Raw genomic sequence first — 19,208 nt, 5'->3', positions numbered from 1 at the left:
ATAGTACTTGCATTTTACTTTTCAGCAAAGTACTAAGAACACGCAGCGTAGCAAGGCCTGTGTTAGAACAACTGCCACTCAAATTTTCAAGTTCGTTCAGGAGGTGGATTGCACATTTGTCATAATGAATCACGGCTAAACTACACTCTGCTGAAGGAAACTCATGCAGATTCTGCAGTAGTTTTAAACCTTAAGAGATCACTATTACTAATTTACAGAATTAGAGACTTCCAGCATTCATACCCTTTAGTTGAATTGATTTAGTTGCAATCTCTATTGCAAACAGAGATTATTCTTCTATTTACACAGGTGGTTTTTCTATTTTTTTAAGTAGGCTCTCTGAGACAGTAAGCCTCTTTATACGGGAGATCTGCATTTACTAAGGGCTGTATAAACTGCTGTTATAGCCCCCAGCCCTTTCAGAGCTCTGCTCTACCCTTTTCCTCCTTCTCCTACCACACACACATGGCACTTTGCTATAGACACAAGTGACCTGCTGAGTAATCTGTACTTTGGGAATCATCTGCCTCGCTCACAAAGGTATGTGAACAGACTTGAGCAGTGTCAAAAGAGGTCGACTGAAATCCAGTCAGACCTTCCAGAAACAGATAAAAAGGCAGCAGAACAGTCCTATGAAATAAAGCACATACATCTTAAAAGTAACTTGAATAAAACAAGCAACATGTAGCTCTAATTGATCCTTGGCATATTCAACAACTTGACTTCCAGGTAATCAGACCGGGTTTTCTTGAGGTATTTTTTTGTTTGTTTGTCTTTTTAAATCTTGCACGTTTTCACAGATCAAAAATGTTAAACTGTTATGTACTCATATTTCATAATAAAAGGACTATCTCATGGGACTAAAACAAAACACAGACCTCAGAAGCAAAAATTGCAGACTCAGAAAACACCTGAAATGCTTGCAGTGATCAAACCAATTGCTTGTAGACAGTGCAGATAAAACATATGCTTAAGAAGCCTTACAACAGAAAGGCAACAACGTACTCTTGCATTTATGTCACTGGTCTAGTCCATAATACTAAACCTTGTGTGTAGTAAAATTGTTTCACTCATTTCTATTTGAAATTTTTGACATATGGTTAAAGAGAAGGTTTTAAAAATAAGCATCACACAAAATAGTTTATGTCTGCTTTCCTAAACTCCTTGGATAACTTCAATATTGCTTTTAATCTGGCATGCAGCTACAAGGGACTTACTGGTTCTGAAGAAGACTTGTACTTGAGGAAACAAAGACAACCTGTTTCCTTTATGGAGATTTAGGTTTTGGTTTCAGGCCCGTACGATCTTACTGTTCTCTTCACAGAGACATTTGGTTTTTATTGAGACCGTTGTGTTGCATAAGATACTTCTTTTGACACTTAACACACTGATGCCTCCCTCCCCTTCTCCTGGGCTTTCCATGCTGTGGGATGTTGAGACTGTTAGAGCTAATAATCTTGTAAACTAGTTCCTCCACTGTAATACGAATTCCCTAAGTTTTTGGCTTTGGTTGGTTTTTGTGGGGTTTTTTGTTTGTTTAGTTTGTTTTGGGGATTCTCTTGGTTTTTGCTTTTTTTTTTTGCACTAGTGCTGTGAAATCATGGGGTAGGACTGGTTCATTTTTACATTTCTGTCTTAGCTCTGGCATACATGAATGCTCTACAGTATGGAACTAAAGCTAGTATCATCAACTAGTAGTACTCTTGTAAAATCCCCTAGCACTCTTGTAAAAGAGATGTAATGTTTACAGTATCTTTGAAACACTTAACTCAGCCATTACTCTTCAGACTGAAAAATGGATTTTTAGCTGAAAAATGGCACAATGAGAAAGCTTTTATTTTAATGTGTATTTCTGGCATGTTTTAGGTTAAATGTAATGTTGGGAATGTCCAGAAAATGTATTAATTTCAATTTTCCTCAGATTTTCCCTAGTTCTGGTATTCTGTCAAACTAATGCAAAATCTGCTGAATATGGAGAGATTTTGTTTCCCTTGGTTACAGTCCTTCCACGAGATCATTGATCTCTCTCTGTTATTTTCACTAAAGATATAGAAGATCTCCTTACTTTGCTTCAGCAGCCTCCTATATAACAGTCACTGAAAGATGAAAACAAAATAGAGAAGCTATTTTGATTTCCCTATGCTAAGCAGATCAGAAAGAAAATTGGTCTTTGCTTTTTTGGGTGGAAAAAAAAAGTATGTATTTAATGTAACCTTAAAAGTTCCCTAGGAAATTCCCTAGTCACTAGTGCAAGTGAGCTCATCAGGGATGTCAAGACTGGAGGCAGCCTCAGCTCCAGGGACACACACACTGGTGGAGTTCAGAGTCCTAAGGGGTATGTGTCAGGCAAAGAGCACAATCAGGACCATGAAATTTAGGAAAGCAAACTTCCAGGTGTTAGAAATCAGCAAAAGAAGAGAAGAGACCAGCATGGCTGAGTTGGGACCTGCTGGTGAAACTTTAAGGCAAGAAGGAACTGAACAGGAAGTTCAAGAAGGATCGGGTCTCCTGGGAAAACTACAGGGACGCTGCCTGGTTATGTTATAATTCTAGCAGTTATCCCAGTAATATGGAAATTACTAGAACGTTAATATCTAGCATTGGAAGTATGCTTTTGTCAAAATACGTCCAATAGTCCCATTCTAGTCTTGCTTCTCAGCATAAAACAATTTGGTAATTCAATACCCTCCACATTTTTATGAAAATAAATGAACTGATAAGGAATAAGATTAGGACTAGGTATTATCAGATGTACTGGCTCAAAACCAGCTTCCTACTTGCACTTTTAAAGCACTGATTTCCATAAAGTTAAGAAAAGCCTTTTACCTTTGCAGAGGAAAGGCTGATGACATGTTGATCCTTTTCATTTGTCACAATTTCCACAATGCTATGTTGGTGTCCTGATAGCTGCCCTGTTGGCCTACTATTAATAGCAGGATGCCACAGACGAAGCAGTTTGTCGTGACCTGGAATTAAAAATATTTCTTTATATTCACACACACACACACAGACTGCACAGTCACTGGTATTACAAATCATTACTACAAATAATTAGTACCACAGTTTTTCATTCTGACAGTTGGATTCCAACTTATCCCCAAACTTGTATTAAAACCACATAATTGATTTGCTTTTCAAAGCCTTTTTACTTTGCTAGCAGAAGGTTTGGGGCAGTGGATGTGACTACATGTGCTAGTCCCATAGGAGCAGAAATAGACTGGGGTCTCAGACATTTTTTCCTTCAAAGATCTAATTGACAAAAACATCAAAATTATATATGTGTCTAATTAGCCAGGAAATGAAGGACTAACCAACTCTATGGAAGAGGATGGGCATGCAGAAGAAGGGGAACAGACATGAAAGTTGAGGGCAGATGTTGACTTGAACAAATGAAACAAAACACAGAGATATTAAAAATGTATCAGTATACTCCCGGGTTTACAAACACAACTGTACCTAATGCTCTGCAATATTTCATATTTTTAATATGAGTTTCAAGAAAACATGAGTCCAGTTTAAATTTTACATTAATTTATTTGTATTTTAACTTTCAATTCCTGCCAAATATTGCCACTGTATGAATTTTATGCAATTAGCTGAACACTCTATTTTGACACACAATAAAAGAAACAGCCCTATTTTCTCCAGACTTCACTTTGAGTTTTGATTTTCTCTCAGCTTAAAGTGAAGTGCAGAAAGCAAAACCAACACACAGGCTAGGAAGTACATGCTCTAAAAGAATAGCCACAGAACTCCAAGACGGTGAAGCTCAACTGATTTTTGTTAACAAAGAGTCCAAGGTCAGCTCTTGCAGTCTGCTCTCCAGGGATGGTCCATAAGCTTGCTCAGCCCACTGTCATTGGTCAGTCTCTCTCTAGAGAGGTCTACTCTTTTGCTTCTTGATACAGCAAGATGTGATTCATCTTGGAGCACCCCACCTACCTTTCCTCCGTTAAGTATTACTGTTCTCCCAGTTAAATTGATTTCACTGTTTATGTAGCCCCTCTCTAAATGAGGGAGGCTCAGTGGAGAAATGATCTTCTCTTAAAGTAGCTACAACAGAAAGTCATTTTGGTTTATGCCGGATCATTTCACAAGTGTAACTGAGAAGGCAACCCTGCGAAGAGCGGTACGTGCACAGTGTACAGACAGAGCCTGCACAGGAAAGGGGAGACGTGGCTAAGTAGCTGACCAGCAGGAACTTCAATGGGAACCAGTTTATTCTCAGCAGCTCTTTCAAGCAAAACTATTTAAGCACGGCAGGAAGTAGCTTAAAGAGACTATAGATGTGATTTGAATTGTAACAGGCTCAGCTCAGTGTTCTCCATTCAAAGACAAATAATTATGAAAGCATGTGATAACATTTGGGGTTTTTTTAAAGGGTTTTTTTTTTATGACAATAGCTCTATTCTAGCTAGATGTTATGGATTCCAAAGCATTCTTTGAACATGTGGTCCTTTGTCAGACTGTCTCACTCACTCTCACAGCTTTGCAATTTGTGTGGTATTACAGGTCTGCTGGGATGTCTCCTTTCCAGTGGTGTTGAAACCCCCTTGAGAACAATAGTATATTTGAATGGAAAATGAAAGCTAAGCATATCTTGGCATCCAATGATAAACTAGAAAATATAACTCCTGGTTTCTCTCTACGTTACTGTTCACACACAGGACCCCTTATTCTTTAAAATAACTTGTCATTCCTTCAAGCCTGCCTTTGAAACAATCTTGGGCTAACAACGTCTGCAAAACCTCTTCAGAACTGCTAGACATCTGTTTAATCAACATGAATTCACAGGTTCATCATATTGACCAATATCTCTTTTTTTTGTGTGTGTGTGTGCTGCCTTATCTGTCTTCATATATTCATAAATATAGACTGCATCATAGAAGAGTCTTATGCTTATGCTTGTGAGAGCTAGGATTAGTCTAGACCTGGAATACGGTTTCTATAACAAGGATTCCTGGGAGTCCTGAAAGTGTCAATACCTATGTATAGTGCCAGTAAATAGAAAAATCAGACAAAACCCACCAGTTACTTCACTTGTTCCAGGAATACACAAAGGATACTGAGCAAGCACAGAGGGCTTCCTTTTATCAGTGTTAAGATGCTACTGCTGGATTTAGAAATCAATAATAGCTTTTCTTTTTTCTTCTACTTTATTGCTCACAGGAGAACAATAGCTGGATTTGAAGAAATACATAGAGTTAGAAGTTGATGTATCATATGATTTAAAACTCATTGTCTCCAGCTTTTATATACATACACAATTTGATTTTAACTGTCGCTGTTCCCTGAGGTGATGATTAAAACATAGTTAGAATTGAAATGGATAGAGAATAAGAGGAAAATCCTATCACTTTACCATTCAATATAATATCAGTGCAAAATTCTACACAGGAAAGTTTTTCTAAATTACTATAGGCATCATATTTTAGGCTGCCATCAAGCTTTTATTTAAGTTGTCTAGCTTTTAGCATGAAAAGTCAACTCTGTACCAGGTTTGCTTGTATCTTTCTTACTCATTATTACAAATGTCAAATATATGGAAAACAAAATTAGGTTGTGTCCCAGGACTGGCAAACTCACAACCATATTCACATACAAGTAAAATATGGAAGAGCAGGGGCGTTGAAATATTATTTTTAACACTAAGTTCTTAGTGGTATTTTACGCACCATTTGTGCTATAGGCCTGGCTAAGTAACAATACACTGGGGCTTAGTAAAATGCTTAGCAGATTTATCCCTGAGTACTTTAGAAGCTAACCTGCAATTAAAAGCTGTAGCTTTTGGGGATTTTTTTTCCTTTTAATTGCTGAATGTAACATATAAACATAGGGGTTTTTAACAAATGCTTGCACATGTCACCAAGAAATGTCTGTGTTATGATCCTTGAATTAACTGCTCTGGTCTTTGATTTTTAGGGCGTATTACAGGTAAAATTGCAGGCTTTCTAATCAACAGGTCTAGCCTATGCTCATTTGAAACCATTTCTCTCATTAGCCCTAACATCAACGTGCATTTCTCAGCCAGACAAAGGAGAGAGATGGCTTTTAAGGTACAGAGGCAGACAGTGTGCTCTAGTCAGATTGCTTTGCCAATGTGAGCAGTGTATTTTATTAATAAAGCACTGAACTCTAAAGCTTAACTTTTGAAGAATTTAGTAGATGGATCTCTCAAACACTGAATTCTTAATTTGGGGTGCAGCTTCACAGTAGCCCCTGACTGAAATAAATGTCACAGCGAAACTGAGAAGGATGATCCCACCCTGTCATTATCTTTGGCCATGCATTCCCACTCTCTTCTGTGACTCTTAGTAATCCATCTCAGGAATAATTTCCTTTTGTGTTCAAGGAAAGCATCAGGACTAAGCACTGAGAATGAGGGTGTGGCAGGAGGATGCTTTTTAATATCAAGATGAAGGCCAGTGAATGAACAAGCAAGACAGGAACAAGCAACCCAAATCAACCCGACGCAAACGTTACGACCCAAGCATAAATTAGAAGATTATTAGAAGTACAGTTCCTGTACTTTTTTTCACAATTATCACTGCAGACGCCTTGAACACAATATTATTAAACTTTTATCATGTTGCCATACTTTGTGTATTTTTGTGCAGTGACAGTCAAGACAAATTAAAAAAAGCAGTGATATTAAATGATAAAAGCTCATCTCCTAAAATATTTTGATTATGTAGCTGTTTAGACAGGATAGGAAGTCCTGCATTCCAAGTGTGCTCTCCAACCATCACGGACAAATATGCAATCAGTCCTTTTCAAAAATGTCAAACTCCCTTTTAAACTGAGGAGGATATTTCTTTCTGCAGCTGCCAGTATTCAGAAGACTCTTACAGAACATCACTGCTCTTATTTTTCCCTTTAAGAATTGTACACCTGATGGCTTTTAAGGATAGCGATGTTATTCCTTGTTAATTGTTATTTTGCTATGATACAAGGAATACACTTCTTCATCTCTTGGGATACTTTTCCCCAAACTTTTTTTCCATATTCATCTAATCTCTCAAACATGGCTCACATCAACCACACAACGAATTCTAGTACAACATGAGGTTTTACTAGTGTCAGATTAAGAGGCATTAATGCTTTGCTACCTACAGAAGAGATATTTCATTAGCACATGTACCTAGGGCAAGTATTGCTGCATAATTTCCATATTCCTGTTCTTTGCCATAGGTGTTTATTGCTTGGCCACAGTCAGTGAGGGAATAGGGGGCTAGGCAAACCTTTGGTCTGGCCTACCATAGCTATTCTTATTTCCTTAGGAAGGTGATACAGATTTTTCTCCTGCTATAAGAAGAATTTCCAACATGTAACAAACTTTTACTAGTTGCCATGTAATCGCCTTGCCCTATTCAGGTACTTCACCCTAGTTTTATTACTGCAGTAAAATCCCCCAGTTCTACCTGCAGGAAATACTAACCACATTTTATAGGGCCTCCCTACTTCATGTTGTCAGTAAATGTCTGCAGAGGACTTTTTGTGGCAAGGTAATCAATGTAAATAAAATCTCACCCAAGACTGAACTTCAGAATGATCACTAATAACTTGCCTATAGCCCTATTGCTTTCCCTTTCAATCTTGTAACTAGAAAAATCAATAGAACTGTCTGATATTTATTTTGATATCTGTCACAGTTTTCCCTCTAGCAAACTGCTACAGTTCAACCTGAATTGCATTATTTTCCATGTCTAGGTCTTTTTCCCCCCCTCCAATTTATTTTACTCTCTTGCATATTATCAAGGCTGCACAGAAGAGCCTTGGCCATATCTATTTTCTTAATGTTATTAAACATAGACGTAAGAATTGCCACATGATACATTGTTCAAAACAATTTTTAACAAAGTTTTTAGCCAGACTCTCATGTTAAGACCTGGAGATAAGGCAGCATTGATGTCACCGCAGGGCACCACCCTGGCAGACAAAACACACAGACAACTGCTGTCATACTCCAGTCACATTTCTGCAGCACAAAATATGACCACTGCAACAGAAAGGCTCATAAAATCATTGAATAACAGGGAAGAAGTAGATGTCAATGTGCTATTTCTGCAGGCTGTTTTGGGAGAAAGGATGAAAAGTAAAGCTTTGGGGAAACATGTTGAGAAGGAAGAGCAGCAAAGATGTATTAAGCTGGGCCACTGTGATTAAGGCAGGAAAGGAAGACCAAAGAGTTATAGGGAAGGATGGGAGCCCTGCTGATACTGCAAGGAGTAGTTTGTATAATCCAGCTAGGACAGTAGCCACTGTCACTTGGAAAAGTGCTTTAGAGTGGTTCAACATGCTGTTTGTCCTATTTTATTATATAAATAACATGATACTTGAGTCAAATCCAGACTGACCCCTGGAGAGATGCTTGTCAGGGACAAGATCTTTTCAGTGAGACACTCAACAATTAAAAGTAAGGCCTCTATTTCATATAATTTAAGACAGTAGCTATTATTTAAATTCTTAAGATATTAAATCAGTCATTTGATCTCTGAGAAAAAATTTCACAACAGAACAATCTCTTGGAAAAAACTCCAATACTTACCCCCAGTGACAATGACTTTTGCTCTTCTACAGTACGTGAAGGCATTGACCCCTCTAGGTACAGAAAATTCCTTTACAGGTCTGAAATCATTAATAAAACAGTTGATCAGATAAGAAACATTAGAAGAATACACATACAGTCATTCCAATTTTCTGTAGCATATAGAATAGCTATTTGCATAATGTTTACAGCCCCTTGCTAAAAGCAAACTGATTATAACAGTGACTTAGATACTAGCATCAATAAAATGTGAACAGGGTACCCTTTTTATTCAAGAAATGGATATTAGAAAAAATTTTTACTGAAAGAGTTGTCAGGGCCTGGAACAGGCTGCCCAGGGATGTGGTTGAGTCACCATCCCTAGATGTCTTCAAAAAAAGGGTTGATGAGGTACTTAGGGATATGGTTTAGCTTAGGATGGGAATGGTTGGACTTGATGATCTTCAAAGGTCTCTTCCAACCTTGTGATTCTGTGAAAAGATCTATCTATATGTTATTTATAGATCCTTTTCACATCAAATTGTGTTTGTAAAATGTGTTAACTCAGTTATAAACCATTCTAAAATCGTGGACTAGTAAGGCTTGAAATAAGCTATAGCACTGACAGGCCATACACATGATACAGTACATGTAAGGAAGCCACAATCCCTTTCCTTCTGCATAGTCAATGCATTTCACAGCCCTCAGAATAAATTGCTTTCTTGGTTTAAGCTTATGTAATGAACTTACGAAGCTGAAACTGTAAATGAAGCTTAGCTGAATATGTATTTTGTGGATATAGATTTTAAATGAATGGATACATGCTATACATGGAACAAAGCAATCCATTTTCTAACTGAAATTTGCCTGCTGAGAAGTTGAAGCAGAAAAGACTATTTTTAAGGATTGTGAGGAAAGAACATATATGGACAGTTCTCTCCTACATCAAAAGCTAAACATCAAAACATGTTCAAGTATTTAAGTACTTGTATTTTTGTTTGTACTACCATTACTTCTAGAATCTTGCAAGGCACCAATCTCATGCAGAGTTGTACAGCAAAATGAGTGCTTCTTCAGATGTCACATACTTACAAGTTGTCCTCCAGTCGCTTTACATTATCCAAAACAAATGAGTGAATGCTGTCTGAAGAGCAGGATCCAAAACAATTTAGGTCAGAAATATACTTAACTTTCACAACCCAGTCATCATGTAGCTTGCGTTTAACACTGGAAATACAAATTGAGGTATTCTTAGAGTCACTGACTGCTTTGGGTTTGAAGGGACCTCAAAGACCACCTAGATCCATCCCCCCTGCCATGGGCTGGGACACCCACCACTTTACCACATTACCCAAAGACCCATCCAACTTGGCCTTGAGAACTGCCAGGCAGGGGGCAGCCAGAGCTTCTCGGGGCAGCCTGTGCCAGTGCTCACCACACTCACAGGGAAGAATTTCTTCCTTCTATCTAATTTAAATCTACCTGCCTCCAGCTTAAGGCCATTACCTCATCTTGTCACTACATCCACTTGTAAAATCTCTGTCCCACTCTTACTTATAAGATCCCTTAATGTACTTAAAGGCTACAATCAGGTCTCCCCAGAGTCTTCTCTTCTCCAGGCTGAACAAGCACAACTCTCTCAGCCTGTCTTCATAGGAGAGGTGCTCCAGCTCTAGGATCATCTTCATGGCCCTCCTCTGGACTTGCTCCAATAACTTCATGTCCTTCTTTTGTTGGGGGGGGGGGGGGGGGGGGTGGGATGAGGGTTGTGCAGAGCTGGACACAGTACTCCATGTGGGGTCTCACCAGAGCAGAGGAGAAGAATCACCTCCCTCAAGCTGCTGGGAAGTTTCATCCTTACTGGGGTACAAGCAGACACTGCAGAGCATATCAAACTTCTCACCCACCAACACCCCCAAACCCTTCTCAGGGTTACCCTCAATCCATTCTGTCCAACCTGCATTTGTGCTTGGCACTGCCCCAACCCATGTGCAAGACCTTGGACTTGGCCTTGTTGAACTTCATGAGATTTGCACAGCCTGTGGTTGACTACACCACACAGCTTGGTGTCATCAGCAAACCTGCTGAGGGTACACTTGATTCCACTGTCGAGATTACTATGATAATATGTCCATAGGTGGATAGGGATCTTGTCAGAGAGATTATACAAAAGAATGCCAGCATTTAACATCCTGCTCAAAAGCCAGCAGAGTTAGTTAGGCTTGAATCATGCACTTCTCTAGTAGTGATTATGATTCCATCTAATTGGGCAAATAAAGCTGTGCCCACATCAAGCTGAGTAACAGCAACTGTGAATTCTTCCCTGAAATCTTACCCTGCAGCATCTCTGTTGTAAAATCATCTGTGAGAACTCCTACTGAAAATGTTAACATTTCCTTCACGTGACAACCAAGTGCATGTTGCAGTGTGAAATGCTTACTGCACTTTGACAAAACTCTCTTTGTTAGGTGGGATAAATTACACACAAAACCTAACCCTCCATTTAGGCCAGAGAAAACAAACAAATTTGCCATACTGATAATAAACAACTTACATGTTAAAAGTTTTGGAGTCCAGGACTTGAAGTTGTGACTCTTTTTTGCCTTTACATCGTTTCAGTCTGAAGTCATCATTGGTCACAGTAAGCAGATAAACATAACCCTTATCATCTCCCATTAGGATATTATCCTGAGCCAGGTCTTCTGACAAAGTCACCGTGCAAACACAGAGCAGACTATTCTCCATTGGTTTGATGATAAAGTAATTACTCTGTGAAATATGGTAGATAGTTTTTTAGATAAATAAGTTGACTGAGCACTTACTAAACTTATATACTTGCATCAGCATTCAATTCTTGAGATTGTTTTTTCAAGCTCCCCCTGCAATAGCTGTTTCCTGATACTGGAGAGTCATGGAAGGCCATCACCAGGTGAAGTTAAATGAAAACCATAAGAATTTCAGTGAGGCTTTATTTCATAGGTAGGTTTTTTTCCATTTCAGTGAGGAAATATTAATTACAAATTTTAGGGAGGAGCTCTCCACACTAAATGGGACAGTATATTTTCTAAGACTACATATGTTTTCCCGTTAAAAAACAAGATTCTATCTATAAGGCAATAGAAAATGGCCAAATTAAAGAATTATTCAAACCACAAAATGCCACAATAAGACACAGACAGAAATTATATCAGTCTTAATTAGTAATACAACCTGGGGGCACCAAGTGTACTTCTATTGACAGGTGTTTGAATTTTCAGAAATGGAGATAGTGGGATGGAATGCACCTGTAAGCCATTGTGGTATTTTGCTAGACTGAGAAAGCCTGGAAATGGGATTTTGGGTTGTCTGCATTACACAGTTTATTGGTTTCACTGCCTGACTCCATGAAGTCCAGTTGGATGGACGGAAAGACTTCTATTCATCTCTATGAGCTTGGGGAGAGGCCTTTTTATGTTGAGAAAAAAATCCAAAGGCTTGATGGATGGCTCAGTGTCCAGATGGAGAGGAGTGACAAGTGGTGTCCCTCAAGGATCCGTACTGGGACAGGTGTTGTTTAATATCTTTATCAACGACATATACAGTGGGATCAAGTGCACCCTCAGCAAGTTTGCAGATGACACCAAGCTGAGTGGTGCAATCAACACACCAGAGGGACAAGATGTCATCCAGAGGGACTTGTCCCTTGATACATTCTCAGATATACATATGCACACACACATTAGCTATATATGTGCATATATGCATTAGATATACTTAGAAAATAATTGGAGGGGTGGGGTTTGCTTGCAAAAGTGTCCAAAATTTTCCTCTTTCTTCCAAGTTTTCAAGAGAGCCTAATAATCCCATTTGGTGTGGAAAGGGTATTCTTTTTTTAGCATTCCATGGTTTCACAGAGATCCTACAAAGAAAAGTTCATACCTCTATCCTATTAGACAAAAGGAATGTGAACATGCATTGAAAACAAACACTAATTTTCTCAGGCTTCCTTTTTTAACATTTGCCTGATCCAATATAGTACCTCTCTCCCTGTTGATTTGTAGTCCCAGACAACGACTGTGCTTTCAGTTACAGCCACGACACATTTCAGATGAGGTAGGAAATCGCATCCATTGATCCAAGCACTATCCTAATGAAAATAAAAAAGGTAGCTAAAGAAGGATTTTCTCTGTAAATGTATCACCTTGTCTTAAATAGTTAATTGTCCCAATAAGTAGATAAAATATTTACAAATATTTGCAACACAACTGCCTGTATAAAGTACAAAACCATCTTTAAAGAATACATGCAATTCTACACATCAGTGTAGAATAATTTCTCTTGAAAGTGTAAGATTGGGAGCTCAAATTCACTACTACACTGCCCAGAAATTATTTGGGGTTTTTTTAAACATTATTTTCTCATTTAAACATTTTTCTTCAAAAAAAATTGTAGTGGACCTTTCAAATGAGGTGGGATTGAAATGGAAATACCTTATTTCAGCAATACTATTTCACACTTTATTGCATAGGCTTTTATATTTATCTTCTGTATTAAGTTCATGTATCATTAAGTCTGCAACAGCACAACTATGCATTATTTTAATAATTCAGAAGAACTGTAAAATAACACTGACTGTGGCATCTTTTCTTAAGTTAAAATGGCAAAAAAACTTTTAATAGACTTAATCAACACATTTTTGGCAGTTCTTCAAATAAGCTATATCTCCCTATAACTTCTAAGGGCCAGTTCCCCTGGAAGTACTTGTAATCAGCTAACAGACAGACCAATGTTGCCAAACATACAGTTTACATCCACTGAGTGAGTTAAACAAAAAGCACAAGACTGGAAGCAGCTGCTGATACTTTACTTTTATTTCCATTGCTGTACAAAATATTGATTTTGCTCTCAGTGTAAAGGCTCCAAAATCCTGACAGAATTATGGCAACACTTTATCACAGGAGATAGCATCTCTGCTTCCTGAAGGCCCATGGGCAATAATACATTTACAAGGCTTTCTTGTGCTGCTTTCTACAATGAACGTGTGGAAAATGTCCATCCCAGAAGGGCCTTATGGATTGCTTGGGAATTCTAACAGAAGACCTTATTATCTGTGGTTTTTTGGAGTCCTTACAATAGTGTCAGATAGTATTGACTAAGTAGTATGGAAAAGTTGGTTTTGCATTTGTAATTAAACTATTTTGTAGTGCTGGTTTGTGATGATTCAGTCAAAGTAACAGAGCTGCATCTTGCAAGAGTTTTGCAGACTATCACAGGTAATGAGGTGGAAGAAAGGCAAAAGGAAAATCAAAAGCAAGTAGTAAAAAGTATCTTTGCACTTGACCACTTATAGATAAAATCAAAGGGATAGACATCCCTTTGTTTTTTGTGTTTTAGTTGAATTTTAAAAACAAACCCTGATAAAAAGATTTAAAACACTGATGTCGAAAAGTTTATTTCATTTATGTGCCTAGAAATGCAACCCAGGTATTACTTTGAAACAACTAAATAGTGATCCAAGTGCATATGAATGGTGATCCATAGTAATCCAAGCACACAACTAGTGCTAGTTTACAGATGTAATGACCCCCTCTCATTAAAAGTTCTATTCCCCATATATGCTGTCCTGGTAATTAAATCTTTCCAAGTCAATCAGGAGATGCCTTGAGAGGGGACTTAGCCCAGTATTTCTCATCTAGTTGGGAGAAACAACTCAGTTAACAGGATGATCTTGGAAGAGAGAAGTCAGATGTCTGATAACAATTAAGGAGGAATGAGCAGGAAAACCTGGTCCTTCAGGTCCTACCTGGTACAGAACAATTTAGTAGAAGAACCAGCATTTATCTGAGGCTTCTTTCTATCACAGGAGAGAAATCAAGTTACCCAATGTTTTCCTGTAACTGAAAGGAATAAGTTGAATCTGTGTGACATATGGCACCCTGTGCCAAATTATGCAGAAGTCTGAAGGTTGGAAATAGCAGTGGAATAACACAGATTATTAAAATAACTGATGTTAAGAATGTATTGCTAGCCATCTCTACTTTCTATTGGTTTCCAATTACTCACTTTAGTACCTGCCAATTTTTAATTCAAATCACTTAACAGAGGAGAAATATTAACTTATTTCAACACTGGTGGTTGCAAGAATTCTCATCTGAAAAAGCAAAAAGCCACATCACTGCCACATCACTGCCACATCACCAATCTAAACCTACCTTGATCTGTTTTAAAACCATTGCCCCTCAATCTATCCTTACACAGCATTTCAAACACCCCTTCCCCAGCTTTCCTGTAGGTCCCCTTCAGGTACTGGAAGGCTGCTATGAGGTCTCCCTTCAGAGCCTTCACTTCTTCAGCCTGGAGAAGCCCAAGTCTCTCAGCCTGTCTGTGTAGGAGAGGTGCTCCAGCCCTCTCATCATCCTCATAGACCCACTTCAAGAAATCTATATCCTTGTGCTGAGGGCTCCAGAGTTAGAAACCATACTCCAGGTTGGGTCTTTGTAGGGCAGAGTAGAGGGGAAGAATCACCTCTCAACGTGCTGGCCATGCTTCTTCTGATGCAGCCCAGGGTACTATTGTTATGCAAGAGTTTAATATACAAACACTTATCAGATTTGTCTTGATTTACAGTAGCATTAACTAAACTATGCACTGAGAATTTTCCTTAAGGCTTCCTACTCCTACAGGTCATCTTTACTGATCAAGGCAGCATCCACATCTGAGATCCAGAGAAGGGTAACTCTTATTTTCTAAAGTAGATAAAGAAAAATAATGTAGAGCAACATAAAGGTTGAAGCATATATTAGGGCGACATTTGCTGCAGAAAGCAATGCTTAGCCCACAAATATAAAACCTAATGGTCTACAAATGACTATTTATGGCCTTATCAATATCCAATAGCTGCAGATAGGTAAGAAAACATGGGATTTCAATCACAGCAACCAAGGTTAACAAATCTCTCCAAGTCACATTTTAAACAATTACATTCACTCCTGATTTACATAGAATATGATGGAAGCCTGTCACTGGTGAAACAGATGATTTTGAAAGGTATGGAGCTCATGAAAACACATTATCAACACCTTAATACTCTCATCTTTAAAGATTCAAATTAGTTGTTTGTATTTAATAGACTTTTAGAAATCCTTACCTCACACCATTCTGTCCTTGTGTCAAGATTGTTGCTAATCTTCCTGAAAAAAGCCTTAACATTATAATCCTTGACTTCTGGACCAAAAAGCGTCTGTGTGGTTTTACAGAACTTATCATAGTCTATCTCATCTGTATGGGAAAAGCATTATCCACAGAATTAAAAACTGGCAAGGTGCAGCTTCCTTCCTTACCCCCCTACCTCCTGTTTTATTTCTCCTTCAATAGCAATAGTATACCAATTCCAGCTCGGCACATTGTATTCACTACAGTATCTTGAGAAAAAAAAATCAGTCTTAATGTTCAGTCTTTTCAAAATTCTTTTTTGATTTGCAATACATGATAAGAAACAGGTATAAGAATAGGTGAGAAAAATCTCACCTCTTATTTCTTCCTTTATTTCATACCACAATTCTGGGTTGTCAGTCTGAAGGGCATCCTAGGATAAAGTTTAGCCATTCATGCAACAATAGCCACTTGCATTGAGAAAAGCAAAACTTTGCCCTGATTATTTACAATTAAGCAGCAGGATTTACATAATTCATTTTGTTTATGCTTTCAAAGATCACTAGATACATTGCACTGTGCCACTATACATATGCAACTCCACCAATTATATTTTTTGAGTGATCACCATAGCATTATAATGTAACAAAAGGTCCTATTTGAAGGAGAACAGCACTCTCACAGCACAGCCTGCCTGTTTCCTGTCGCAATCAGGAAGCCACGGTTGGAATGTTAATTTGAAGTCTTTCTTATATTCTCATCTCTATGACAACCTCTCTCAAAATGAACATTACACCATTCCATCAGAAAAAGTCTCTCGTACCATCACCTTCAATGTGCAATCCTGATCTCTTCTTTCTCTGCTGTGTCACAGTTTTTTCCACTAGTATCTTGAACTGCTTCAAAGCATTCTTGAAACCGGGCACTTGGAGAGCAGAGCCACTTTCCTCATGGCAGCCCTCTGTTTCAGACATCCTTTATTAATAGAGAACAAGGTAAGAGGGGGAGCTCTTCTTACAGCCTGATCCAAGCCTGGGTTTGCCCCTTCGGTTTTATCTCCCACACGAGTTCCTGTGCGATGCAGCTGCATGACAGCTGCACCAAGCGCTACGTAAGCAAAAAGAGGGGACTCTGGCTTGGCATCTCAAGCTGGCAATCATACCGGTGAACTCTTGCTGCCACAGAACCCTACTCACCGAGAGGCTCCAGGTCACGACTCAGGATCACAAGTAACCTGGCACATGAGATTTCAGTTGAGACCTTGAAGTCAGAATACTCCTGTACCAAGGTACCACAAAGACCTTTCTGGTCTTTGTTCCCAGTGCCGCCTTAGGTGCGTGCAGGGTGGGGCCATGCAGAAAGGAGAATCACAGCTACCTCTTTCTTTTGAAATTGGCACCCAGAGCACTCACTGACTAGCCAAAATTGTTTGAGATGCTCCCCACTGTCTTGAGATCGGGCAGAACGTTTGCCCTGTAAGAGCACTAGTCCTTGCCTTCTATCTGCATTGTCTTTCTCTTCCACCACATCTTCAGTTCTTTAGGGAATAGTGGAACCCTTGGGTGTCTTACTGGAGCAGGGGAAAAGGGAATTTCTTTTCCCTCTAGCTGAAAGCGCGTTAACACAGGAACAACACCCCAGCCCTGAATTAGTTCCTTTAAACTACTGCTAATGTCCCCATTTCATGGCTGCGATACCTCTGGTTCTGTTTGTATCACTACCCGGTGCTGACGCTAAAGTCTGGTACCTTTCCAGGTTATCACCCTGTTCCCAAGTCCATGGCACCTTTACATGAATATTCTCAGCATAATACATATACCTGAGCTGTAACTGAAGGTGAACAAAGCTGTTCGTGGCATTACTTGTTCTTCATCAAGCATGCATTTGCGTTTGCACACAGATCTTCCAGGTGGTGAAGTCATTAATTTGCATTCTCTTGATTAGAATGAGGAGAGGTTGGCAGCGAAAAGCCACTCCGATTCCTGGAAAGGGGAGGGACAGATTGAGAATGCATTTTTGCTGGTTCCTGCAGAAATTCTCCAGGAAAATGTTGTTGTTGTGTGTGAAGGTACTCATACATGTATTTTTTTTTTGTCTACCATCTAAACCAAGAATAGATCCAAATGGAAAGTTTCACTTGGGCCCCTAAGGAGGCTGTCACACATCAGCACACATGTGAGTCAGCTAGTAAAGCAAGCAACCATGACGGCCAGGGAATCAGACCTAGTCAACATGGGTTTACAAAAGTTAGATCGTGTCAAACTAACCTGATCACATTCTATGACAAGGTGACCTGCTTAATGGACCAGGGTAAGGCTGTGGATGTGGTCTACCTGGACTTCAGTAAAGCCTTTGACACGGTTTCTCACAGCATTCTGACTGAGAAACTGGCTGCCACTGGCCTTGACAGGTGGACGCTCAGCTGGGTTAAAAACTGGCTGGATGGCCGGGCCCAAAGGGTGGTGGTGAATGGAACAAAATCCAGCTGGAGGCTGGTCACGAGTGGCGTCCCCCAGGGCTCAGTCCTGGGTCCAGTCTTGTTCAACATCTTTATCAATGACCTTGATGAAGGGATTGAATGCTCCCTCAGTAAGTTTGCAGATGACACTAAACTAGGAGGAAGTGTTGATCTGCCTGAGGGTAGGGAGGCTCTTCAGAGGGATCTGAACAGACTGGACAGATGGGCTGAGACCAACGGGATGAAGTTTAACACAGCCAAGTGTAGAGTGCTGCACATGGGACATAACAACCCCATGCAGCTCTACAGGCCTGGGGGAGGTTGGCTGGAGAGCTGTCAGGAAGAGAAGGACCTGGGGTAGTTGGGTGACTGAAGGCTGAATATGAGCCAGCAGTGTGCCCGGGCAGCCAAGAAGGCCAATGGCATCTTGGCTTGTATCAAAAACAGTGTGGCCAGTAGGTCTAGGGAAGTAATTGTGCCCCTGTACTCGGCAATGGTGAGGCCACACCTTGAGTACTCTGTGCAGTTCTGGGCTCCCCACCATAAGAAGGACATTGAGGTCCTGGAGCGAGTCCAGAGAAGGGCAACCAGGCTGGTGACGGGGCTGGAGGGCAAATCCTATGAGGAACGGCTGAGGGAGCTGGGGCTGTTTAGCTTGGAGAAAAGGAGGCTGAGGGGAGACCTTATCACCACCTACAACTACTTGAAGGGAGGTTCTAGAGAGGTGGGCGATGGTCTCCTCAGCCAGGTGACAGAAGATAGAACAAGGGGAAATGGCATGAAGCTGTGCCAGGGCAGCTTTAGATTGGATATTAGAAAAAAAAATTTTACTGAAAGAGTTGTGAGGGCCTGGAACAGGCTGCCCAGGGATGTGTTCAAAAAAAGGGTTGATGATGTACTTAGGGATATGGTTTAGCTTTGAATGGGAATGGTTGGACTTGATGATCTTCAAAGGTCTTTTGCAACCTTGTGATTCTGTGATTTGTTCTGTAAGGAAGAATGGTGTTTTGTCTGGCAAGGTGGATAACATACTGAGCAAAAGTCACTGCACTATAGTCAGGACAGGCTGGGTTTGAAGACAGACCCAGCACA

General features: G+C 39.7%; 1 protein-coding gene across 1 annotated transcript in view; it reads right to left on the bottom strand.

Annotated features, from left to right (window-relative positions):
- LOC311189393 (WD repeat-containing protein 64-like) overlaps positions 1-16,632 on the bottom strand; it is a gene marked incomplete at both ends in the record, with an annotated part of 41,807 nt that extends 25,175 nt beyond the window's left edge. Inside the window, 7 exons of the mRNA XM_084261062.1 lie at positions 2,827-2,966; positions 8,549-8,628; positions 9,620-9,754; positions 11,082-11,296; positions 12,546-12,653; positions 15,654-15,784; positions 16,482-16,632. Of these exons, the coding sequence (XP_084117188.1) occupies positions 2,827-2,966; positions 8,549-8,628; positions 9,620-9,754; positions 11,082-11,296; positions 12,546-12,653; positions 15,654-15,784; positions 16,482-16,632 (960 nt within the window). The remainder of the gene's footprint in view (positions 1-2,826; positions 2,967-8,548; positions 8,629-9,619; positions 9,755-11,081; positions 11,297-12,545; positions 12,654-15,653; positions 15,785-16,481) is intronic.
- Positions 16,633-19,208: the final 2,576 nt, after the last annotated feature.

This window comes from Gallinula chloropus (genome assembly GCF_964237585.1).
Source record: "Gallinula chloropus genome assembly, chromosome: 3".
NCBI lineage: Eukaryota > Metazoa > Chordata > Aves > Gruiformes > Rallidae > Gallinula > Gallinula chloropus.
The sequence above is the reverse complement of the archived record's forward strand: the minus strand, read 5'-3'. Positions and strand labels throughout refer to the sequence as shown.